A 27764-nucleotide genomic window follows, 5' to 3' on the forward strand; every position below is an offset into this window, starting at 1 on the left:
CATGCAAAATGAAAAAGGGACACTAGCAAAGAATATATGATGTGTGTCTGTACTTCCCTGTTGAAACTGCCTAAGCATCTAATGGGACTCTGTCAACCCTTTTTATTGACCCCATTATGTTCACAAGGTGCAACATCCTTTCCTCAAGAAGACTTCTTATTGTATGCAGTTACTTTAAAACTCATGTGAAGGTAGAAGACAAAAGCATTCTTCTCCAGTAAGAATCAGTGAATGTAGTATCTTTATTCACTAACAATGAATAAGCTGAAAAGGAAATAAAGAAAAAATTCCATTAACAGTAGCATCAAAAAGAATAAAATACTTAAGAACTAACCAGGAAGGTAAAAGACTTATTCAACAAAAATTTTTAAAAAATTACTGAAAGAACACATAAATAAATGGAAAAAGACATGTCATGTTCATGGATTAGAAGACAATACTGTTAAAATATCAATGCTAGCCAAAGCAATGGACAAATTCACTGCAATCCATTTCAAAATCCCAATAATATTTTTGTAAGAATAGAAAAATCTGTCTTAAAATTCATATAGGTTCTCAAAGAACCCCAAATAGCCAAAGCATTCTTGAAACAGAACAAGTTGGAAGACTCAACACTTTCTGATTTCACAATTTACTACAAAGCCATGGTAGTCAAAACTGTAGCACTGGCATAAAGACGGACAATCCATATATATAGACCAATGGAATAGCATAAAGAGCACAGAAATAAACCCTTACATATATGGTCAAATGATTTTTGAGAAGGGTGCCAAGACAATTTGTCTGACTGAATTTGGGCTGCTATCAAAAAAAAATGCGATTGACAAGGTGGCTTAAAGAATAAGCATTTATCTCTCACAGTTCTAAAGGCTAAATGTGCAAGATCAAGATGTCAGCATGATAAGGTCCTGGTGAGGGTTCTCTTCCTAATTTGGAAATGGCTATTTTTTTGCTGTTTACTCACATGGCTGAGAGGAAGAAATCATTTCTCTTTTTATAAGAGTACTAATATAATTTATGCAGACTCCACCTTCATGACCTAATTACTTCCCAAGGGCTCCACCTCCAAATACCATTATATTAATAGTTAAGCTTTCACATGTGAATGTGGGAAAGGACACAAACATCCAGGCCATAATTCAGTGGAGAAAGACCAACCTTTTCAACAAATCATGATGGAAAAACTGGATATCCACAGGCAAAAGAATGAAGTTGGCCGTAACACTGTGAACAAAAATGAACTTAAAATGGATCAAACGCCTAAACATAAGAGCTAAAAACTATAAAACTCTTAAAAAAAAACATAGGGCAAAAGCTTCATGACATTGAATTTGTATATAACACCAGAGACATGGGTAACAAAAGCAAAAATAGACAAATTGGACTCCATAAAATGTAAAACTTTTGTGCTTCAAAGGACAGTTCAACAGAGTGAAAAGACAGTCCACAGAATAAGAGTAAATATTTGTAAACCACTTATATGATATAGAATTAATATCCTAAATATGAGACACTTAAAACTCAACAACAATAACAACAAAAACCAATGCAAAAATGGGCAACAGACTTGAATAGGTATCTCCACAAAGAAATATGAATGGCCAATAAACACATGAAAAGATGCTCAATTCATTAATCATTAGGGAAATGCAAATAAAAACCAAAGTTAGATACTATCTCACACCCATTAGGATGGCTACTATGAAAACAAAACAAAACAAAACAAACAAACAAAAAAAAAAACGGAAAATAACAAGTGTTACCATATGATCCAGCAATTTAACTTCTGGGTATAACCCCCCAAAATTGGAAGCAGGGTCTTTAAAAGATGTTTGGACCCCGTTATTCACAGTAGTCATAGTAACTAAAACATGGAACCAACCAAAGTGTTCATCAAGAGGTGAATGGATAAAGAAAATGTGGTATATACATACAATGGAATATTATTCGGCCTTAAAAAGGAAGGACATTCTGATAGGCTCAAGTGTGGATGAACCTTAGAGACATTATGCTAAGTGAAATAAGCCAGTCACAAAAAGATGAATACTATATGATTCCACTTCTGTGAGATACCTAAAGTAGTCAAATTTATAGAGACAGAAAGTAGAATGGTGGCTGCCAGGGGTTGAGGGGAGAATTGGAAGTTATTGTTTGATGGGTATAGAGTTTCAGTTTTGCAAGGTAAAAAGAGTTCTGGAGATGGATAGTGGTGATGATTACACAACAGTATACGTGTATTTAATACCACTGAACTATATGCTTAAAAATGGTTAAGATAGTAATTTTATATTGTGCATTTTATCACAATTTTTTAAAAAAGAAAAATGAATCAGTGTAGAGGTCTTCTTTTAGCATAAATGGAGGGATGTGTGCATGTATGTGTATGTGTATGTGTGTGTGTGTGTGATGCAGGATCCAAATACCTCAAGCTTAGAAGACAAACTCTTTCTTATTTGCACACTTAAACATCGGAATGGGTTTTCTCCTCTTCCTCTCACATTGCGTTTTTTGTTTGTTTGTTTGTTTAAGATTCTTTGTTTTGTTTGCAATAGTTGGCTTTATAAGGTTTGAACAAATTCAGATAAACCTGGAATAGAGGTACATCACTTGGTGTTTCAGGAAACAGCTAGAAAGCATGGATGCACATATGTTGTCTTTTTGAACATATACAAAGCCAATACTTGTTCTAGAACAGCATGCATTTAACGTCTTGGGGTGTAATGTTTCGTTTGCTTGACCCTCAAATTCTGCAGAAGTCACAACATGAGCAAAAAGTCTACAAGGAAATGAGCTTCAGAAAATTATGATCCAGCAACATAGTATTCAAAATTGGAATTTCGTGATTCACAGTAGAGGTGGGGAAGATTGTCTATTGTGGACCACGGTCATGGATTGAAAAATAGATGTGGGCAAATCAAAAGCAACTAACAACTAATATTCAGATGTTGTCTGATGTATGAAGAAAGTGGAAGAAAGAGAATATCTTAAGAACATAGGAGGTAATTCAGCAAATTCCAATGAATATATAGATGTACATTCTACATTGCGGTCAGTTTGAAAGAGAGAGAAAAAGGAAGAGACTGATCACAAAGAATAAAAAACCATTGGGTGGAAAGGAATGAAGCATCAAAATGTGTACAGTTTCAGAGACGGGTGTAAATGGCTTAATTCACAATCTCCTCACGCTGCTCCAGCTCCACCCCAGTGTTTCCAGTTGCGGTCATCTTCTTCTTTTCTCCTCACCAACACTGGATGCCATTGTGTCTCCTCCAGCCCTACTCCCTCACCAGTTGATTCTACTCTCTGGTGTCGTTCTTTTGCTCCTATTTTAGCTTCTGGCCTGTGGAGATCCTCCACTGCGTGATTCTAAACCCAAAATGGATCCAGTATCCATTTTACATGAATCTCACCCTTCACCCAAATGCCACTGTCACCTCTTAGGAAAATAAACACTTCTTTGGAACACTGGCCTATTACTTTACAATTCTTTCAGTCTTCAGGAGGGAATTTTTTCATTGCTTTTACGGGAAATCAGCTGGATGTGAAAAAAAGGGAAAAATGCACTAATTGATTCTAAAAGTGGTGCTCGACTCTGCCTGGTTCGTACAGTTAAACAAGAACATTCAGGGTGTAGCTGCCTAAAACTAGGAGCACAAAACAAAGCCTAGGTTTACTTTTTCTCTTAAGTCCATTGAGGTTTCAAATGAGTTTTCCCCTCCTGCATTTCTAGACTACTGCCCCATGCCTCTTCTTTCCCCCATCTCAATTTCCCACCTCCCTACTTCCCTTCCCTGCCTATACAGAGGACTTCTTCCATGATAGGCAGAATAACAGCCCCCCAAAGATGTTCATGTCCCAATTCCCAGAACCTAGAAATACATTATGTTACATGGCAAAGAAGAATTAAAGTTGCAGATGGAATTAAGGTTGTTAATCAGCTGACTTAAAAATAGATTATCGTGGATTATCTGGGTGGGCGCAATGTAGTTACAAGGGTCCTTAAAAGTGGAAGAGGTGGGCAGAAGTCAGTCAGAGGAAGATGTGACTTCAGAGGAGGTCAGAGTGATGTGACATGAGAAGGGCTCCACTCACCTTTGCCAGCTTTAAAGATGGAGGAAAGGGCCAAGAGCCAAGAAAAGTTGACAGCCTCCAGAAGCTAGAAAATGAAAGAAAGTGAACTCTCAGAGCCTCAAAAAGGAACACAGCCCTGCTTGTACCTTGACTTTAGCCCAGTGAGACCCATTTGAGACTAATGCTCTCCAGAATTATAAGATAATAAATTTCTATTGTTTAAGCCCCTAAACTTGTAGTAATATGTTACAGCAGCAATAGAACAAATATATTCTCTATCTCAGCCTCCTCAAGCAACTCACAGCTTTTCCCAGGGAGCATGAAAAGGCATTGAGACACAGACTTTCCTTGATGCTTGAATGACAATAATGGGTCATTTACTCAGTTAATAGCAGGTCTGTTGGCTAATGACAGAGAACCGCTCAATAATGGTGGCATCAATAAGATAGGCACTTATTTCTCTGTCACATCAAAGGTAACCATCTCACAGTTGGCATGGTGGCTCCACAAAGTCAGTAAGGACTCAGATCCTTCCTGTTCACCCTAGTGTAGCAGTCATGCTAGAGGTTCAAGATGGACTTCTGTGATCAATGCAGATGCCTCCCAGGCCAGTAGCAGGAGGAAGGAGAGACAAGGCATATACCTCTTCCCTTCAAGAACATTTCTGCTTATATCTCATTGGCCAAAACTTAGTTATGTAACTATACCTAGCTGCAAGGGAGGCTTGGAATGTATCTTTCAGCTAAATACACCTAGCTAAAATTCAGGGTTCTTGTGGTCTCCACTAAGAAAAAAAGTGTCGTTACTAATGAAGAAGAAAGGAAGAAGGATTAGAAGGCAAGTTGTGATCTCTGCCACAGGTCACCCTGTAATCTGGTGTAGATTCAGGGCAGAAGAGTCACTGGCCAGAATCTGAAATCTCCCAATAAGAATTTGGTAATTCTGTGATAGTCTGCATTCCAGCGTGATGAATGAATTCCAGTTTGGCAGAAGCATTAGCTTCACGGAACAGCATCCAGGGGCTTGTAGATTGTGGCTGCATCCAATGTTGGATGAATAGAAGAGTTAGGCTACCCTTCTGAATAAGTCAACGCTGTATCTTGGCCCTATGAAGTCTTCCTAGGCTGTTAGATGTTTGTTTAATTGTGGAGCATGTAATTTCCCTGTGAGGCTGCGATGATTGGGTCTCTAACCATGCTGATGAAATAATACTTGTTAAAGTCTCCTTTTATTATTTTGTTTTTCCATGCAATTCTCCTTCCTTTGATCTCCAAATGTGTAAAAGTAGAGTTCAGAGATCTCTGTGACTTCAAAAATTCCTTCAATCTTCCCTCCCATTTTATTGTCTCCAAACTCTTTGAAAATAAATTGAGGGATGGCCGGGCGCGGTGGCTCATGCCTGTAATCCCAGCACTTTGGGAGGCCGAGGTGGGCGGATCATGAGGTCAGGAGATCAAGACCATCCTGGCTAACATGGTGAAACCCCGTCTCTATTAAAAATACAAAAAATTAGCCAGGTGTGGTGGCGGGTGCCTGTAGTCCCAGCTTCTCAGGAGGCTGAGGCAGGAGAATGGCATGAACCTGGGTGGTGGAGCTTGCAGTGAGCCGAGATCGCGCCACTGCACTCCAGCTTGGGCGACAGAGGCAGACTCCGTCTCAAAAAAAAAAAAAAAAGAAAAGAAAAGAAATTGAGGGAACAATTAATTATCCTCCAATTTATTCTGTAAATGATGTTGGGTGGCTTATTTTGTGGTATTCTTTAACATAATATTCTCCATGAAGGGATTTGTATGTTACAGAGAGTCATACCTAATTTCTTCTTTTGTCTTGAAGAACTGGATATCAAGAAATAAGTACCAAAAGAGATAATTTATAGACTTTTGCTTTTTGGTCATTAAGACAATAATTACTTGTTGATTTTAGTTGGTAGGTTAAAAAAAATCTATGTACAGAATTTGTTATGGGTTATTCTTTGTTTTCCAGGTTTTCTGTGTGTTCTTTTTCTTTTTAAGATAAGTAACCTGATCTTACTTCATCCTTTGGTAAAAAGATTGTCCAAAACTAGCAGAAGTCATTATTTTTTATATAATATCTTCAGAACAAGATTCCATTAGTGTTGACGAGGCAGTGTTTAATGTTTCTGTTTCATGGGTCATGCACTCTAGTCAAATCAAAGCACTTAGGTTTTGCTTTATCTGATAGGATATCAGTGATCTCAAGGAACATATTTACACAGATAGTCCTAAAATTGTATATGACACCTTGACACAAAGTAAGATTTGTTCAGAATGTGGGGGAAATGGGCATCAGCATCGAGAATAAAATAAGGTGTTTTCCAAGATGAACAACAATTATAAAGTGAGATGGTGTGTCAAGAAAGGATAAGAAGAGAAATGAATGTGGGATAGGATTTGAAAGGGGTGGGGAGCACACATGGAGAAAGAGGTATGGCAGAGACAAAGAAACCATCTCACAATCTGCCTAGGAACAGAACTCTGCTCTCAAACTCTGGCCTCAAGGGATCCTCCCACCTTGACCTTTCAGAGTGCTGGGATTACAGGTGTGGGCCACCATGCCCAGCCAAGAACTCTACTCTCAAACTGTTTATGTTCCAGATTTATAAAAGAAATCAGTTAATAAGTTTGTTGTACTTCATTTAGAATAACACTGGTGAACTAATTGTCATATTTAGAGATTAGGCATGGCAATCCCTCCCACTTGGCATGATAGATGTGTCCCTGAGGAATTATGAGTAAAGTAGATCGTTGTGACTCAAACTTTAGTTTCAAATAGAGTGGGGAGGAATGGCTATTTACAGCAATGCTGGATTAAGTGACACTGAAAAGCCAAGCCTCCCACTATAGTGTCTCTGTAGTATAATACGCTGAGGTGGTCACAGTTAACCAGAAGGATAGGGTTTGAGTCCATTGGGAGAACATTTGGTAATATTCTTTGTGTGTGTGTGTGTGTGTGTTTTCTCTGAAGAAGGGATGGGGAAGTAGGGAGAATTGGAAAATCAAACCTCATCCTCTGGTCTGCCTGCCAGTCAGAGGTAATACCGACCAAGGATGGAGAGGGCTGGAGAAGCCAGGCCTGGCTACAGCCACTGCTTTGAGATCCCCTAGTTACGATGAACTTGCACATTTGCTGGCTCATGAATTCTCTGGTACAATCTTCTTTTTGTTTTCTTTTCTAGTGTTTCTGAAAGATCTATCCAGCACTCCGATGGCCAGCAACAACACCGCCAGCATAGCACAAGCCAGGAAGCTGGTAGAGCAGCTTAAGATGGAAGCCAATATCGACAGGATAAAGGTGAGGATGGTCTAACCCCACACTTCATCTAGCGTGAGTCTAAGGCGCATGATTTGCAGTCATCTGTCATGTGACCACTCTTTCCTAGAGAGGGATAAAACCAGTAATGACAGGAGAGCATCTTAAAGATTAGGCAGAAGTTCATTTCTAACGTGTCTTTCCCTTCTCCAGCATAAAATAATAGAATAAATTAGATCCTCTTTCCCATGTAGAATTAAAAACTAACAACACAACACAACAAAAAAGCAAAACAGGCTCATGGTTAAATTCCAGTGAGAGAAATTAGAGAACACATAAAATATATCAGCGCACTAGTTCCCCCTCCCTGTCCTCATGGAAACCTTTTTCTTATTTGGTTTTTAATTTTTTCTGTCCTGGTTCAGGTTCTAAGGCTAAATGTCCATATTTTGGGTCTAACCCTTCTGGTTATCCTTGCACGTTATAAGTTTTTTCTTCTTTATACTTTATTGAATTTTTTTCCTGCAAACACAAAAGTCACACCTTGCCTCCCTAAGAAGTCAAACAACAAAGAGGTTTAATGAAAGTTCATAGTCTATGTGTTTCTTTTTTTCCTCTCCCTCCCCAGACCTAACCTGACAGCTTTGCTGTAAGTTGGGGATAATTCATCTGGAACCAAGACTTTAAATTCAGACCCTTCGTTGGTAGTTTTCAGATGAAAACCTTGGCCAATATGCTGTCATTATTAATAGATAGCTATGGCATGGTGGCAAAGTAAATTTCTGTTAACCATCAAAACTTTACTGCCCCAGAAGTAAAATGCCTTACCCAAGAATTCTATGAAATGCAGCTCAGAAACATATCTCATTGCACTAAGCTAAAACTACAACCTTCTTCCAAATGCCCTTTTAAAACTAGAATATTTTTCCTATTTTCTCCATACCTAATTCAGCACCTGGGCAATCCAGCTGTCCTTTGGAGTCTGACAGGGTCAATAAAATTTGGCTCATGGGCCAAATCCAGCCCACTGCCTATGTTTATAAAGAAAGTTTTATTAGAACACACTCATTAACATATTGTCTATGGCTGCTTTCACTCTAAAACAGCAGAGTAGGGTGGTTGTAACAGAGACCATATGGCCCACAAAGCTAAAATGTTTACTCTCTGGTGCTTCACAGGAAGTTCACTGACCCCTGGTCTACAGCGATGGTTCTCAGCTCATCTGTGCGTTCCCAACACCCAGAGAGCTCTACAAAAGGACCAATTACCGAACCACACCCAAACCAATTAAATTAGAATCTCCTGGGGTATGATTCAGGCATCAGTATTTTTTAAAAAGAATTTTTCAGTTCATTCCGATGTATAGCCAAGGTTGAGAACCACTGTCCTATGGGAAAGAGTTTACTTCTGCTAAGTCTCATCAGGTATGTGCTAGAGAGTGAAGAGAGAGCTCTTCTTTCTCTACAAGTAAGATGAGCAAATACCCATGGACATTTTCCCGTTATCCTAAATCTCCTTTGTAAAATTTGATGCCTAGTAATGGACCACAGGATTTAATCAGCTCCTGCTCTTCTTTCAGCAGCCTTAATTCTTCTTCTTTCTTCATGACTGAGATCACTAAAGCGACCTTACCTTGCTCCTTTGCCATCTTCCTCTTCTCTTTTCTTGCTTCTTCTTTTTCACTCTCTTGCTGAAAAAGCACAAAGCGACAGGTGGGCACAATACCTGCTGAGAGAAGTAAGGTGGCCCATGGAATGTCAAATCAGAAAGGGTCATTCAGTTCTTTTTGAGGGAGAGGAGGTTCTGCCCATGGGCCTTCTGGAAAATACCACTTTGACTTTTGAGGTGGTCCAACTATGATAAAAGTTTGTGAAGCTTTACTGTGGTTGATGTTTTCTGTAAATATTCAGCATCCCCAGTTACTGTTCCTGAAGGAGGATGTGATGTGCTCATGGGTGATGAAAACTGACAGCAGAAGAAAGATAATAGAAATAGAGCTTTTCAGAAATAGTTTAGACTTTTATCATCCCTCACCTGAATTACTGACTGCAAGGGGCTCCTATTTGCTGTCTGCAATTCCATCTGAACACATCTCCATCCTGCCATCAATTACCTTCCATATTCCTTCCAAATATAATGTTCTAAAAGAAAATCTAATTACATTCCTGTTTATTGAAAATCAGCTCATGATTCCCCATCACCAGTAAAATAAAATTCAGGCCCTTTAGCAGTGTATACAAAGTTCCTGCGACCTCTGTCATCTCTTCAGCTTCATTCCTGCTCTCTTTTCTGCATGCCATACAGAACCACTTTTAATTCTTTTGATGGGAATTTCAAATGCCTAGAACATCCAGTCTCCTTTGCCCCTCTATCTTGCTGCTTTACTTACCTTATTTTACTTAACACTTAACTGCATTGACTCATTAAAGATTCAGATCAAATTATTAGGTCCTTTAAAAAGTTTTCCTAGACCCTCATCATAAGGTTGGATTTTTGCTGTTTGTTCAGTTGTTCATTCATTTACTTATATAATAAATACTTTACTGAGAGCTTTCTAAATTGCAAGGGCTTGTTAGGTTCTAAAGAGATGGAGATAGACAAAAACATGATTCTTGCTCTCAAAGATCCCTGACCTAGTTGGAGACTACAAAAAAATTGAACAAGGCCTATTATTGATGCAAACAAGATATCCAAGAAGCATAGTTACCAAATGTCATCAGAAAGAAGCCAACACCACACTCTGATTGCCCTTTGAAGAGACACAAATAAATCAATACTAAAAAAGAAGCAAAGCATGAACCTGATAAACTGGGTGTGAGTAGTTGCCTTCCTAGGTGATCTTCACATTCAAATCTCTGAATCCCACTTGATGTCATTGGACCTTACATTGTTAGAAATACAGCAGCATCCTGTATTTCAGCATTTGTTCTGTACCTCAGAGCCAGGCAGGCTTGCTGTGGTGAAGTGACAGATTATTTTTAGTTGAGCAGTTGGATAAAGTGTTGACTGTGTTGACACGGTTATCAGCTAGCTGGTTTAGGGCTTGGTTATCTGCCTTTAGAAGTCTTTTCAAGGCTTTTGAGCATTCAGGCTTCTCCACCTACTTTCCATACATGATCCTGTCAGCAGGAAGGGGCTTCTCTCTGAAGATCCCAGGCTTGTGATTTTCCAGTGAGAGTAGTGACCTCTTCAAGCTATAAAGGATAGAAATGGCTTTATATACGTCTGGCAGAACCTACTGCAACTGAGGTGGCAAAGAATAGGACTCTTAAGAGGAGGATTTGGGGACACAGCTGGAATTGAAATTGTTGAGGGTCCCTTAAGCAGGCGGTGGCCTTATCCCTCATGTGACCCCCGGAATGAATTATGCTGCATAGAGTAGCCCTACTCTATGAATAACATAGTTACATGAGTAGCATGTTTGTTTTTTAAGCCTTCTTGTTTTCTATCCCTTTACATCACGGACCCTGGGAGATTTGGGCTAAGTGAACCAATTATCTGTTCATAAGCCTCGGGCATATATAAATTATACTCTCAGCCTCTTTGTATTTCTTTGTTAGGATTTCATTCAAGGACAGAGGGTAAAGAGAAATAAAAGGAAATTGGGAAGAGAGTTAGGGGAAGGGAGAGAGAGGGGCTGTGGACTGTGACACCTGGATGAATGAAACAGCAATAGACTCACACTAACACTGACCAAAGACAAAATGAAAGAAACCTTGTCCTTAGAGCACAAGAGGAGGGAACATGCACAAAAGTAAAGGACAGCAGGGCTTCAGTAAATCTGTTTATTCATCATTGTATTAGGACTCTTTGAGTTTCTAATAATAGGAATCTAAACCAAGCTAGCTTACGCAGAAAGAGGTACTGATTATAAAAGATACAGGATGTCTCAATCCAAGAGCAGAAATGTGGCTAGATAGGCAGTGGAAGTGAGAACTGGAAGGCCATTGAGAACTGCGAGTGCTCCGTCACCTGTCTCTGCTCCTCTCTCTGTGTCTGCCTCTTCCTTTTCCTGGGAAGAAGGGATTTTTAGCGGCCAGGTCCATATAGCAGGCACAAGATGGCTGCCCATGGTTCCCAGGATCACAACTCATAGTTCCAGCTCCATGAAAAAAGAGATGGCTTGATTCAATCCTTTTCAGTCTCCATAGCACGTAGTCCTAGAGTGCCATCTCTGTTCCAGCAAGAGTGAGCCGTCTCCAGCTTCAATCAACTGACATTCAAATTGAACTCCATTATACAGACATAGCCCCTAGGAATTAACCTGCCCATGTAGAGGAATGGGAATGGGAATGGGAATCATTGTAAGCTGGAAAGATGCTCTTTGACAGGAGATGCTATTAATATTATGAAAAATAATGTCAATTTAAGAGTAAAAGATATAAGATGCAAGGCAAGAGCATGGGTAAAATGATTGCTTCTTAACTAATTGGCTGCTCCGTAAATTGACCCCACAGAAAAATGTCTCATTTCTCCCATATACTCCCAACAGACCTTTCCAAGTGATTCCTTTTATCGTTCTAAAAGTGTGCTATGCAAAGTGTCCCCTCTCTGGTTATTCTGGGTTTCTCACTGAGAATACCCTTCCCCCTTATTTCTTTGCCTCTCCCAATCTTATTCCTCCTTTAGGGGTCAGCTCAAGTTCCTACTTGTTCATGAATCTCTTTTTCTATTCTGACCATATTTACTAATCAATTTACTAATTAGTTTCATCTTCATCAAATAAATTTTTCCACCTAGACTACATAGTCCTTTTCAAAGACCATGTTGTCTACTTGTTTGCATCTTTCATGGTACTGGGGTACACAAGCGTTTTGTAAAAGCTTTTTTCAGTAGACAGCTTTAAATTTGTATATTAAGAGTGTCATATAACAAAACATTACTATATTCTCCATGACATTCCCAGTTACATTTATGGACTTGGAGATTCCAAGCATGAATGTAACTGGACAAATAAAACTGTGGTAATGGGGAAGTCAAATTAAATATTTTTTAAAAGGATGGAATTAGTCATTTTAAAGAAAGATAAATTGTTTCATATCATTGTATGATCATAATATCTAGCATTTATAGTGTGCCTTCTGTTTACAACACTTTAACATATAAAAAGAACAGACTGACTTTCACAATGAGGACAAATATGTATAAATTAGTGAGCCAAATATGGACATTTCTAATGATTAAGTCATCTTTATGATGATTATGATAATAGATTGAAATTGAACTTCATGGAACCCTGTAGTGAGAAATGGTCCAGTTAGATGCCATGCTTGGAACTAGAAAGAGGACATATATTCTAGGTTTAGGACATTTTAAGTATTTTTCCAGCATTTGAGCTGAGAGTATCCCTTCCCTAAAATGCTTGTGTTCAATTTTATTAGGAAAAATGGAATACAATCCTCCTTCTAGGCCAATTCCAACCTCACCCTATATATCTCTTTCTCCAACTCTTCATTTGTATCCTTTAAAATATCCTTTGCAATAAGTTGGAAATAGCAAGTAAACTGTTTTCTTGGGTTCTGTGAGCTACTCTAGCAAATTATCCAACCTGAAGAGGTAGTCATGGGAACCTCTGATTTGTAGCCAAGTTGGACAGAACTTGTGAGTAACCTGGGGGCCTACTGCTTGCTATTGGTATTTGAAATGGGGCAGGGGCAGCCTTGTGAGACTAAGCTCTTACCTGTGGGATCTGTTTCTATCTCCACATAGATAGTATCAGAATTGAATTAAATTGTAGGACACACAGGTGGGCCAGAGAATTGCTTGGTGTGGGAAAACCTACACATCTGGTATCATAAAAGAAGTATGTAGAGTGGTGTGAGTATAGATTAGGAGGAAATAGTTGGATTGTTTTTCTATACACACTTCCCATCTCAAGCCTCCATCCAGTATAATCTTTGAAATCCTTTTAAAACACAAATTAAAGTTAAGTCAACCTTAGATGGCTCCATTAATGCAGGCAACCCAACTAAAGCCATGATTTTATGACTGATACCCTTAATACACAGGCAATTTCCCGTGTGTATAGGCAATGACAGCCTGTCTGTGCTTATTTTTTTGCCTGATGGCTTGCAAGCATTTTGCAACATCAATTTTAAGACGTGTCTCAATTTCAGATGTAATGAAGATGGATTATTTCTCTACCTTCTGTTTAAATTTGGGGATCTGGTTTTTATCCTTACTGACAACTGCTTCATCTTGGCATTGTCAAGCAGTCTTTCTAGAGTAATTCTCCTGTTTTTTTGGAGCCTAGACTCACAGTCCGGTGGCCTTCATTGAAGCTGTCTAGAGTACCACCTGCCCCGCCCCGCCACCCCCACAACTCCTTACTTCCTGGTTCTCAGTCCCAGTCTGGTTTGGTGAGGATGCTGGATAGTAGGATTTCAGCAATTGCTAATCTGGGGAGATCCTTGCTGTGATCAAAAGTGAAGTCCTTCACTTGTGCAGTAGATCCCACCCTCTAACCAAGAAACCTCCTCCAGCAGTTTATTCTTCCACCTTCTGTCTATCCTGCATCATCAGTTTTTGATTCTCTACATCATTTCCATTATCATACAAACATGGTGTTATTTCTCCATCTTAAATAAAATTTGGTTTTTTTCTCAATCCCTCCACTTCCCCTTCTAGCAACGGCCTCAATTGTTTACATTTTTTGCAGTATGACTTTGAAAAAAATATCTATATCCACCATCTCTAATTTCTCTTTTCCTTTTCTTTTGCAAAGTCATTTTTATTCTGGAAATAATCTCAAAGTTACAGAAGATTTGCATGTATGGTGCAAACAATTTTGTTTTCTCCTGAGCCAGTTGAGAATAAGTTGTCAAAAGATGTCCTGTCAACTCTGAATACTGTAATGTGTATTTTCTACAAGTAAGGACATTCTTCTACATACTCATAATACAATCATCAGAATCAGGAAATTAACACTGACCCATTACTACCTTCTAATCCTGAGATCCCATTTAAGTATGCAAATCATCCCAGTAATGTCCCTTTTAGCGAGAGGACCAAGTTCAGAATCATTTATTGCATTGAGTTGTCCTGTCTGGCACAGTTCTTTAGACTTCCGTGACCTTCATGACCTTGACACTTTTGGAGATTAGAGGCCATTTATTTTTTAGAATGTCACTCAGTTTGGGTTTTTCAGATAATTATAATTAAATTCAGGTAACAAAACTTTGGCATTAATATCATAGAGCTAATGGAGTATTCATTTCATTGTATTCTATTGGTGGGACATTATCTCAAATTGTTACTGACTGGTAATGTTAAGTTTCACTACCTGACTAATGTGTTTTCCAGATTTCTCCACACAAACCTATCTGTTTTCTTTTTGAAGTTAAAAAGTATTTGGAATTTGGGAAGGAATTTCCTCTTTCATTCAGTTGTGTACAGTCTGCTACTATCATCATGTATTTTGATGTTTCCGTTGGCACAGACTGAAAGTGGTTATTGTGTCCTTTTGGCATGCTGCCCTCATTCTTTGAGCACTTTCTCAGTTTTTGGCACAGAAACATGTTCTAAGCTCCCCTTGTTTTCCCTGCCCCAGTCCTGGAATCATCCTTTTTTCCAAAGAGCACTGGTTCCTGGTTCCTTTGAGAATGGTATTTAGAAACCAAGATCTAGATGCCAAATGTGCTCACTGCTGAAGTGTTGCTGCCCCCAGGACCTCTCAGTGGATAGAGCTAGAAAATACAGTCATACAATCAGTCTGTCTCTCTCTCTTCCATCCCCCCCTCCATTTATATTTCTTTCTATATCTGTATGTATGTGTATATGCAACCGTAAGTTCTCACTGACACCACCAATTCCTACCCTACACTGCAGGGTTCATTCCAGTTTTCTACTTTCCGTATTTATAACTCCCTTCACCTGCAGTGAGACACCTGGCTCCCCTTATCCTTGTTTGGTCACTGTCTTGTAGGGAACCAAGCTTCCACTCCATGGCCTCCTCTCCCCACATGGATGCCTTGCACATTCATTCAGGTTCCTATATTCCTTACCAGGCTGGACCCTGCGTAGATGTTCTCCTTATCCTACTTCAGCTCTGATATCCCATCATGAGTCCCTGAGCTAATGTAAAATCCTAACTTGCTTGGTCCTACCTAATCATTTTAAGATTGAATTGTCCAGGAAGAAGAAGGAGCAGAAGGCCCATTTACTCTTAAACCCATTCCAATGAGGCTTTCACACCCACCATTCCACTGAAGCTTCTCTCATCAAGATCACCAATGACTCCAGACTGCTAAATTTAATAGTTACTAGTTTTCATCTTATTTGATGTCTTGGCAGCATTTGACATGATTGATGACTCATTGTGCCTTGAAACACTTTCTTTATTTGCCTCTTAGTAATGCCTACTTTCACAGGCTACTCCTTTTAATTCTCCTCTGGTTTGTCTTAGGCTCTCCAACTTATTACATTCAAGGGTCCTAGGGTTCATTCATTACTCAGCTCTACTTTCTTGGTGATCTTATTAGTTCCCAAGGCTTAGTGTACCATCTTTAGGACCTTGATTACCAAATGTATAGCTGTAGCCCAATTATTTATCTCAAACTCCAGCATCTTACATCTCACTAATAGACATTTCAGTTTCAATCTGTCTAAAACTGCATTCTTGATCTTCACCCCCAAAAGTCTGTTGCCATAGCCCTACCCAGCTCAACTGACAGCAAGTTCATTTTTCATTTGCTTGGTCCAAAAACTTAGAGTTATTCTTAATTTTCCTTTTTTATTCATACTGTGCATCTAATCCATTAGAAAATCCTGGTGATTCTACATTCAAATGCTATTTATCCAGAATTAGACTACTTTGTACCACCTCCACTGCTATTACTCTATTCTGAATCCCTGTTGCCCTTCACTTTGATAAAGCAGTATCCTCCAGGGTGGTCTCTGCTTCTACCCTTGACTCCCATAGAGTACTGTTCACAACACAGCATTCTGAGTGCTTCGTTAGAATATAAGTCAATGGGTCACCATTTATTTTATTGTAACTTTCATTTTGTAAGTTTCTACCAAAAGATTGATTATTTTCTTAATTAAGCTTAACTATTGCAACCTGTTCCCCAGACCCCTCCCTACCATCACCAACACACTCTCTCAATCCCCTTTACCCTGATCTACATTTTTATTTTCTTATGAACTTACTACCTTCCAGCATTCTCTATATAACCACTATGTTTCATTGCCTATTCTCACCATTCTCCCACTCAAATACCATATAAGCAATTTGATTATGCTGTGCATTGGTGTCGTTTGATTTATGTTTCTTCATTTGGGGTTTCTTGAGTTACTTGAACCTGTGGATTTGCAGTTTTCATTAAATTTGGAAATTTTTCAGCCATTATATCTTCAAATATTTTTTCTCTATCTTTCACTCCCCATATCTCTCTGCTTCTTTAGGGACTCCAATTATATGTGTATTAAGTCATTTGAAGTTGTCTCCTATCTCAGTGTGTTTTGTTCATTTTTTTTTTCAGTCTATTTTCTCTCTGCACTTCATTTTGGATAGTTTCTATTGCTATCTTCAAGTTCACTAATCTTTCTTCTACAGTGGCTAATCTGCTAATTTTATTCATTGTATTTTTCACCTCATTGTATTTTTTCATCTCTACATATTTGATTTGTGCCTTTTTATATCTTCCATATGTCTTTTTATCATGTGTTGATTTATTCTACCTTCTTGATCATGTGGACAATATTAACAATTGTTATTTTAACAATATTCATGTCTATAAATCTGCTAATTCTATTGATTGTATTTTTCATCTCATTGTATTTTTTCATGTCTACATATTTGATTTGTGCCTTTTTATATCTTCTGTATGTCTTTTTATCATGTGTTGATTTATTCTACCTTCTTGATCATGTGGACGATATTAACAATTGTTAAAATAACAATTGTTTAAAAATAACAATTGTTACTTTTGTTAAAGTATTTAACAATTGTTAAAATAACAGCTAAGTTACTTGGAAACATTTTGATCTATTCAAGACTTACTTTTCAACTTTTCAACTTCGATAGGTGGGTCCACAACATTTAACCTGGGGCTATATGGCATCACTAATGAAGTAATAACTTTGTTAGGACTCTACTCAATGTCTTGTGTGCTGGGAAGCCTTTCTACTCTGGCCCTATGTGATCTCCAGGATTGTTTTACTTGCTCCTTCCTGATATTCTTTGCATAGCCCCAAGTGGTTTTCTCCTACGCATGTGCCAATCAGTATTCAGCTAAAGACTCAAGATGAATCCTCCAGAGGCCTTAAGAGCTTTCTCTCCCCTAGTGTAATTCTTTCTTCTCTGCTATTCTCTCCTCAACTCAGGGAGATTGCTGAACTCTGTCTGGGTACTCCCTCCCTGTGCAGTGGCAGGCAGTAAGCTGGGGCAACTGTAGAATTTATCTTATCTCCCTTCTCTCAGGGATCACTCCTCTGTGCTGCCTATTGTCTAACAGTTAAAAATTATTTCTTCATATATTCTGCCCAGTTTTTAATTTAAGGCAGGAGAGTTTAGTTGGCCCTTATTACTCTGTCATAGCCAAAATTGGAAGTATAGAATGCTGTATAAACTCTACAGGGACAAGCATCTTTGTATATTTTGTTCCCTGATTATTGCAAGTATCCAGACTACACCTGGCATATTTGATGCTCAGTAAATATTCGTTGCATGAAATATCTGTCGAAGAAGATTATGTTTGAGAACTCCTTCAGCAATTACTATGAGTGTTGAATATGTGTCAGGCACTGATTATACGGTAGTAAATAACACAGGTGTGGTTCCTGCCTTCGTGGAGCCCAGAGCCTAAAGGGAAAGGCAAATATTAAATGGCAAATAAACAAACGATGTCCGTAATTATAAACTGTGATAGCAATTTATAATTTCTGTGAAAGAGAAGAATGTGAGAAAGTACTCTGAGAGAAAATAATCAGGAAAGTCACTGTGGATGAGGCGATCAGTGAAGGTTCTGCAAGGAGGTGGTATTTCTGCTGACTTCTGAAGGAAGACGATAAGCCAACCCATTGAGGAGATGAAGAGAACAATATTCTAGGATACTGAATATGTGACACTCTGAGGCAAAAAGGAACTTGGAGCTTTCAAAAAGTAAAGGAGATATTTGAGAGGGAAGAATGCTACAACATGAAATTGGAGAGAGGGGGAAGCCCAAAACATGCAATACCCACAGGCTGTTTTACAAAGTTTTGGTTTTCTACAAATTACAATGAGAAGTTATTGAAGGTTTTAAATAGGAGAATGATAGGAATCCACTTGTATTTTTAAAATATCTTTCTAGTTACAGTATGGAGAATACTACTCCTGCATAGTTATGAACACAGGAAGTCATTTAAAACTGAGATAATTAAACATTTTTGTGCTCTTGACTCATTTGTCTGTCTGCTCAAGCCTATGGTCTCCTTCTTAGAATCATGTTTTTAAATTACAAAAGAAACTAATTATATTGACATGAGGGTCATTAGAATATTTTTGTAAAACATTTTAAATAATATTCTTTAAAATATTTAAAATATCAATTTTTAAAAATATATGTGATGTAGTTATACATAGGTACTCCTTTGTTAACTGATTATGTAAGATCTAATAGGTCTACAATCATAAGGTGGATGAACATAAATGCAATGTTGAGGTGTCTACAATGAATATAATGTGATTGAAAGTATCTGGTATCTATCAGTGGCCAAGTCACATGTACTGCTAGGGCTACTGCAGTGTGTTGTCTATATTTATAATGACAGGAAGTGTTATATTTCCATTTGAGGTTAGTGAAAAATAAAGATGTAAATTTTTTGTATTATTTGAAGTTCACATACCACCCCCCGAATTCGATCTGTGGAACCCTGGGGTAATCCAAATTAATTGCCTTTATTTACAAAGTTATTTTAGTAATCACAAAGAGAGAAGACTGCAGTATGAACTGGGGTAGCTGCAATAGATATAACAGGAAGGGAGCCAAATTTGAGATATCTTTGGAGGAAGAATCAACAGGACAGAAAAGGGAGAGATTTTCTGGAGTTATTGGGGAAATCTTCATGGAAGAAGTAGGCATAGGAATGTAGAAGAAGCTGTGTGCAAAATGTTAGCAGGGATTGTCAGAAAGCAGAAAGATCTGCTAGGCAGACTATTGCTGTGACTCATTATAAGGCAAAGGACAAGGAAGACAGCCACAGGTTAGAAAGGAGGAATGTTCATGAAGATTAAGTCAGGGACATTGAGACTCACAACTCAGTAGCTCAGGAGCTGTGGGACCTGGGGCAAACACTTAATGAAGCCTCCACTTCACATATTTAAGATGAGAATGATAATAGCTTGTGACCCATAATGTTGTTGTAAGGATTAAATAAGATACCGTATGTAAAGTGGTTAGCACAGTTCTGACACATAGCAAGGGCTGATAAATATTAGCAATTATTCTAATTACTGCTGGGATTCTGACACTGTTGGAGCATTGCCCACAGGAGATTGCAATCTTGTTGAGGAAACAAGATAAAACACATAATATATTTTAAGAAGGAAACCATTCAGAATCAAATGTTCAAATATAAAGATATGAGCAGCTCTAAGTTATTAAATTTTCCTAGTATAGTACTTCCTGTATCATAAAAAGATTTTGAATATTCATGCTACATAGTTGTATGTGAGTGTTGCAAACGGGTAGGGATGAACGGTGCTGCTTCTCTTCGTAACAAATGAGTTTTAGATATCACTGATTTACAGTCTCCACTGCCTAACAGCTAAGCTCCTGTTTGGTGTAACAATGACTATCGCTCAAACAAGAAGAAAGAACGAAGAAAAAAAGTGATCTCAATTCAGTCTGAAAGTCTGTCCTTTGTTTTCATGTGGGAGAGCTAAGACATAAACAGGCTGTTTCCTTTCATTTTGTCATAGAAGCATTTCATAAAGAATTTCAATTTCAACCTTTGGAACAAAGCCCACATTTGAGTAGTTTATAATGCAGATGGCTGTGGCTTAATGGCAACACATTCGAGTTCAAGTTCTTTTTCTGCTGTGTGCTTTGCTCTATGATATTGAACAACTTATATAATCTGCTGAGCCTCAATTTTTCATCTATAAAAAGAGGATAATAATTCTTACCTCAGGATTACTGTGAAGATCAAAAGAGGAAATTTAACTCAATGTCGAACAAAATAAGTATAAAATAAAAATATTTTTATAAGTACTGTAATGTCTATTAAAAAGTGAGACTGATTTTTACATACGTATCATGTATTGGGTTGACTAGTGTCCCCTAAAATTTATGCCCACCTGGAATCTTAGAATGTGACCTTAATTGGAAATAGGGTATTTGTAGATGTAATCAAATTAAGAGGAATCATACTGGATTAGGGTAACTCTAACTGGTGAGATGGGAAATTTGGACACACAGAGAGGAGAATGCCACATAAAGACACAGACACTCAGGAGAGAATTCCATGTGAAAATAGAGACAGAGATTGGAGTGATATGTCTATAAGCCAAGGGATACCAAAGATTGCCAGCAACCGCCAGGCACTAGGAGAGAAGCATGGAACAGATTCTCGCTCAGAGCCTCCAGAAGGGACCAACCATGCTGATGCCTTGATTTCAAACTGCTAGTCTCTAACAGAATAAATTTCTGTTGTTTTAAGTTACCCAGTTTGTGATGACTTGTTCAAGACAGCCAGAGGAAACAAATACACAAACCAATACCTGTACCTCTTCATGTCAATTAGGGTTGGCTAGATGTTGTGGTAGTAACAGAAGGTGCCCTACCCTTCATTCTTAGGGGTTTGCAATAGCACAGGCACACTTCTCACTCCTACCACATGTCAATCATAAATCAGCTGCCACTCCACATCATGTCACCTTCATCAGGGATGCTGGCAGATGGAGCAGCCTCTGTCCGGAATGTTGCTTCTATCTGTTCTGTGGCAAAGGGAACAGAGACCCCAAAAATTCAACGGTTTATGGGATGAGAAGAGGAAACTGATTTCTCTACCCAACCAGTAAATCATAAAGTTGAAGTAGCCTTAAGTAACAAAGGCCAGGCACAGTGACTTACACCTGTAATCCCAGGACTCCGGAAGGTGAGGCGGGAGGATGGCTTGAGGTCAGGCGTTCAAGACCAGTGTGGGCAAAATAGCAAGAAAATTTTTGAAAAACCAGCTAGGCATGGTGGCATGCACCTGTAGTCCCAGCTACTCGGGAGGCTGAGGCAGGAGTGACAAAGGTTTAATCAACTCAGCCCTGGGACAAGAAACAAATCAAGGGTATTGCCACTATGCCATTTGTTAAAACCTCTGCATCAATTAAGAGGGTTCCTCATAAATTATTTCAGTCGGACGAAGTGGTATAGAGGAAGGGACATGGCAAACTGTGCATTGGCTCCTAAAGTTTCTGCCCATAATTGATCCACATAAATTCTGCTCACATCTCTCTGGCCAGAGCAAGCTTATGTCACTGGGCAAGTCTGATGTCATCATGTGGGCATGTATGTCCCTCTTGTAGGAAGGGGCAGTGACTATCTTTAGTAATAATATAATTCACCCAAATCTTAAATTAGATTATCCTTTCAGTAGTTGCTTTGATATCCTTTCAGTAGTTACTTGAAAGGCGTTCATAGTAGTACAGTGGTGTTGCTTTCACGTGGAAATGTGTTATTTTATGTAAAAAAATTTGACCCCAAATGGCATTCCCCAGGTTGATCATTTACCTAGTCCCCAGATGTAGCTATAGATGACTTTTAGTTTATTTCCTGAAACTAAATCCACCCTCTAATGTAGTAAAAATTTCCTCTGGTGAAGATGGTTGAAGGAAGGTACTACAGGGAACTCGTAACAAGCAGCTACAAATATGTTGTAAGAAATGACAGCATCGCCAGAATCAGTGACGGCCTCCCAGTGAAACATCACTAAAGGGCACAATGCTTGGTTAAAGTCACAGGTATAAATTTTAATATATATGAAGTATAAAAATATGTTCTATATAGTGTGTGTATACATAGATATATCTCCTGATGCATCTGCTTATAAAGGGAAATTGACATGGTTTTAGGCATCCCTAGCACAATTCCTGAAGCAGAGAGTCACGACTACAAAATGATAATAATGGCTAGCCTGTGTGGAAAGCTTGCTATGTGCCAGACACTAAATGATTTACAGGGATTTTTTCATTTAACCCTTGTTACCAGGGCTGGGACTAGGGTGGGGCAATGAGATATCGGAGCACAAAAGTGAAGGAGGGCCGGGCACAGTGGCTCACATCTGTAATCCCAGCACTTTCAGAAGCCGAGACAGGTGAATCACTTGAGTCCAGGAGTTCAAGACCAGCCTGGCCAACGTGGTGAAACGCTGTCTCTACCAAAAGTACAAAAAATTAGCCAGGCACCATGGCACACACCTGTAGTCCCAGCTACTAGGGTGGCTGAGGCAAGATAATTGCTTGAACCCAGGAGGCAGAGGTTGCAGTGAGCCAAGATCAAGCCACTGCACTCCAGCCTGGGCAACAGAGCGAGACTGCATCTCAAAAAAAAAAAAAAAAAAAAATGAAGGAGACAGCCACCTGCGGGGCTATGGAAGTGCAGGGTTGACACCTGCATGCCCCTGCCAGCGAGTGCCTCCTTCGGTTCTGCACCCTAAGTGCCTCACTCACCTTAACCTAGTCCCAGACTTGCTGGCAACAATCCTGTGAGGTCAGTGTCATCAACTTTCTTCTTTGCAGCTGAGGAAGCAGAAGCTTTTAGAGGCTGAGTATCTTGCTTCATGGAGCAAGGATTTGATGCCAGGACATTGGGCTCTAAAGCCTTGGGCCTTGACTGACTGTACCAGACTCCAGTGTTGGTTGTTTTTGTCTCCCTTTCCAGGTGTCCAAGGCAGCTGCAGATTTGATGGCCTACTGTGAAGCACATGCCAAGGAAGACCCCCTCCTGACCCCTGTTCCGGCTTCAGAAAACCCGTTTAGGGAGAAGAAGTTTTTCTGTGCCATCCTTTAAGTCTTTGAGAGGGGCCTGAAGAGCCTCCGGGCTCCTGGGACATTGATGTAGAGTTTTTAGCAAAGTGGGCACCTTTCTAGTCCACGGCATTTGAAGAGAGCGAGGAGAACCATTCTGGAAAATCCAGGCTATGCATGTTTAAAGATCTGGTCCCCTTTATGAGAATGCAAGCCGATCCACATCCTGAGTTAAGAGATCTGATTCTGACGAACTGCCTGGAGGAGGGGAATATATAAAAATAAAATTGGTGTCACTTCTTTTCTGCTATCCCCCAGTCCCCCCCCCCAAAATCCTCATGTTTCTGCTTCATATTTTAAAAAATAACAATTAAAACAGACAGCTGTACTGAGGTAAGATATGTGTGACCTTCTTGGAATGAATATTGTCTTTAGAATACCCTTTGATAAGCTGAGCTGTCCCGTGTAGATGCAATTCAGCTTAATGGCATTGATGTATAGTCACTGTGCCTTTCTTTTTCTTTCTTCCTTCTCCTCTACCCCTCCTTCCACCCCTCCTTCCACCCCTCCCCATTAGAGTAGTGTGGAGATAAGGCTGGACTGGTCTATCAGATTGAACTCTAAGAATGATCACACAAAATGTTTAGGAAGATGTTCCCCATGGTGTATCCTCATGGTAACAACGACAAAAAATGCCGGTTGTCTGTGTTCTCTTTTCACTATTCCTAACATGTGTACATGATAGCTTTGATTCTGCAAGTAAAAGTAAATCCTGTGTTGTGACTGGTGCTTTCATATATTTGTGACAATTTTTGAGTAATATTGCATGAAAATGTCCCTATGTTACATTCATTCAGAAGTTTTGTTGTTTTACTCTAAAGCTGGGAAAGGAAATGAGAGGGAAAAGACCCTGGAGAGGAAAGAAAATCTCAGTATTTTGAAAACTGAGATTACTTCAGAGCCTTAGCCACACCTAAAATACCTCCTAGTTAATAGTGGTATAAATGCCTCTTCAATACGTTTTCCAGAATCCAAAGCATTTTGGTTTATCCAGGACCCAGGGCAGCACAACTGTCACCAAGCAGGAGAGTTAAGGATTCACCATGAGCTGGGAAATGCTTTTGCCATGAGTATGAGTAAATTCCCTCTTTCCCTGAATCATGGACATTCTAGATTAAAAGAACATTTTTTGTGCTCTTAACAAGAAAACCATGGCCCTCCTTTGTTCAAGTATCAGAAGAAATAAACCCACAGCTCCAGAGAAGGTGACCATTCTCAGAACTCCAGCTATTCACTCTCCAGGGAGAAGGACCTCAAATCACCACTCTTTGGGCGGCAGGTACGGTCCCCACAGCCGGCTCTACCAGGAAGAGTTCTGGCTCTTTTGTCCACTGAGATGGTCTTGGTTTTTCACTTAACAAATTTTTTAATGGAATCTTTGTTTCTGTTCTCCATCTTGTTTGTTAGAGTCTCTCGGCCTTTATTTACAAATTCCTTGCAACTAGAGCACTCCTTCCCCAAGATATGGTAGTGAGACTAATTTTTCATTGTAGCTGTAGTCTCCATCAGTAACAGCAGGCCCTGGAAGCCTTGATCACCTTTTTCTGTGTAATTTTCAGTCAAAGAGGGCCTCTCTTACATCTTGTTTGCTTTCAAATCCCCAAATATCATCTCCATCTCCCAATTAATTTTATTCTCTCTTTCCTCTCTATTCGCTTTCTCCTGTTTTTTAAAAAAAAAGCATGAAAAAGGAAGAGAAAAAGTTTGATATGCCAAGGACAGATTTTGAAACAGACTTGGTAAATGTTTTCCTTAGCTCCTTCATGGGCATGCTGGTGAAAGAATAAATACATCCAATTAAAGCTCATGCTGGGGTCGGGGAGAAGAGGATACTGAAACATTTGTGAAATGTATGAATGCACTTCTGTAACCAGATGCTTCTGTTCTTCTGTTCAAATTGTGGGGTTTTTGTTACAGTTAGGACGCCCATGAAGATTTAGGGGTGAAAAAAACAGCAGAGTATTTATTAAACTACAGCATTGTACAATTAGCTTAGTAACACTATGGAATAAGCTAAAACATATCACAGTTTTTACATGGGCCAAAACACGAATTGAGTATGTGGTCACATGAAAACAAGCATGAATGAATAAAACACTCTTTGGTGGTGACTGAGGCATCATTAGAAGGCCCAGACGATTTCCACTATTCACAGCATTTCCTTTTCTCAGAAGGACTCTTTATATTTCCATGTAAATCTAGATCTTTGGAGCAATTAAGATGGAATTACAATTTCTAGGGAGCATTTTAAGGAAAATGTTTTGGCTTTTTCATAATTTTATGTCTTACAGTATGGAATTATAATACAAAAATCTTTATATGAGTTTTGGCTTCTTGGTATTTGTACTTATTCAGGGGAAAAAGTCTTTCGATTACTTATGCCTCTAAAGAGTTTAATTTCTTGAGAAATTCAACAGTCATTTTCACCAGCATAATTTTATCTTAAGGAATAACTAATAGGAAAAGTCAGCTTAAATATTTAAGGCCCTAGTTTCTGCATATAATATATTCGATAGTAATGAAAATCTGCCATGGAATTAACTAATTAGTAGTAACAATAAACTTCATATTTAGAATGCAAAGTCTATAAAGAACAATTTTACATGATCCTCAATATCAACTCCAGTTTAAAAAGTGTTATTTTTAAAACATTTGAAACCAAGTACTGTTTAATTTCAATCAGAAGATGCAAATAAATACTTTGATCTATGTCTGATTTTGCTAATAATATTTGAAGGAGATTGCCTACCAAGGACAAAACAATAAATTTAAAAATCAAACGATTTCTCCATACGCTCATAGTCACATATGGAATTTAGAGAAAATAAAGCATGCTGTCTTTAGGAATTTTTATACTTCTTTGTCTTTCTTCCTAAATATTTGCTTCTAGCTGCTCTTGGCAATGATGAATTGTTATGTATGCATTAATGTTTTTCAGCCCAAAAGTTGTTCACATTTTTCCTATATAAGATCTGTGGAGTGTGTGTTTCAAAGAGAGAACTACAGAACTGTTAAAGCAGGAAAACCTGAATGTGATGTGCACATTTTCATCCCACATGGACAATGTATGTGTTTTAATAAATGGAATTTTCAGATTCATTTCATATGCAGTCAATTTCATTGTGAAGGCCACTGATTCTGTGGTCAATTTGAGAAGGATCTGATGGTATGAATGGATGAGGAAATAAGAATCCATTGATTTTCTTTAGGATTTTGTTAATAGAGATGTCCGAAAGAAGAAAAAACTCACTTGACACTCTAAAAGCATTTCTTACTAGGTCTGTACATCTTGGATACAGCCTTTAGGGACAGAGAAATGTGGGGGCTGTGAGGAGAGCCCAGGGCTCTGATAGGGTGGAGTATGCAGACAGAGGAGCTGTATTTACACTTTCACTTGCTGCAGGTATGCCACAGTGGGCTTTTTCCCTTATGAAAAATAAAAACTGAACAACAGAAGTGCTGTTCTCTGTAGCTATCTGTGATTTAAAAGGAGTACAGGAGAAGCTAAGTCCTTAGAACTCTAGATGCAGCTGCTCCTTGGAGATCTTCTTAGTCAAGAAAGACTTCTGAATGTTCCTCAGATTATGCCAGTAACAGACCCTGTTAGTAAAGAAGGAAACACTGGATCTCCTGGGACTTGTGCCAGCAACAGCAGCATCTTTAAACCACGGATGAAGGGGGCCACTTGGAGTCTGCACACTAGTGCTCCACTGACATCAGTGTTTCTCAGACTGTGGTCCATGGACCACTTGCTTCAGGAGTATTAATACCTGGAATGCCTCTTTACAAAGCGGATCCTGAGCTACCCACGAACTCAGAATCCCTGGCAGTGACTCAAGAACATGCATTCTGTTACATGCTATAGTCTGAGGACCACTACAGTATTTATGACAGCTAGCTTTTCATACTGCCAAAGGAAAGGCACAAACAACTCATAAATATTCTTGCTCTTCTTCCCACAGCCCCCAGAAGTGGCTGCCTAGGCATGAACATGTAACTGAAGGGTGAGAATCTAGCCAGCAGCTAGACATGCTACACTGAGGAAGACGCCGCTGGGCTGTGACTCTGCTCCTGTTTTGTTGAGCCCCTGTGGGAGGACTGCCTCCAGTTCTCATTCTTTAATAAGCTGGTCACATTGTAGATGGCACTTAGAATGACAGAGGGAATTAGAGCTGGGTCAGCTCCAATCCACAAATTGCAAATAATTTGCCAAGGGAAATCCCTTTCCCTTCGGTTCTGCCCCAAATCTACATTTTCTTCTATTTAGAACCAGGAGACTCAGGCAGAATTTATTTTAATGAAGAAGGCCATGGGCTCCTGGGCCTTTCCTCAGCAAGAACTACTGCTGTTTCTCTCTGGAAGTCATAAGAAAAGCCGGGAGTCGGGTATTGCATCTCCACAATGAAGCAACAGAAAGACG

At 39.0% G+C, this 27764-nt stretch overlaps 1 protein-coding gene across 10 annotated transcripts in view; it reads left to right on the forward strand.

Annotated features, from left to right (window-relative positions):
• GNG2 (G protein subunit gamma 2) overlaps positions 1 to 26443 on the forward strand; it is a 122859-nt gene extending 96416 nt beyond the window's left edge. For all 10 annotated transcript variants that reach the window (XM_055361514.2, XM_031001797.3, XM_031001802.3 and 7 more), the window contains 2 exons: positions 7268 to 7383; positions 23199 to 26443. In XM_055361514.2, coding sequence (XP_055217489.1) covers positions 7297 to 7383; positions 23199 to 23327 — 216 coding nt within the window. In that variant the 5' untranslated portion in view covers positions 7268 to 7296 and the 3' untranslated portion in view covers positions 23328 to 26443. The remainder of the gene's footprint in view (positions 1 to 7267; positions 7384 to 23198) is intronic.
• Positions 26444 to 27764: the final 1321 nt, after the last annotated feature.

Source organism: Gorilla gorilla, chromosome 15 (assembly GCF_029281585.2).
Source record: "Gorilla gorilla gorilla isolate KB3781 chromosome 15, NHGRI_mGorGor1-v2.1_pri, whole genome shotgun sequence".
NCBI classification, from domain to species: domain Eukaryota; kingdom Metazoa; phylum Chordata; class Mammalia; order Primates; family Hominidae; genus Gorilla; species Gorilla gorilla.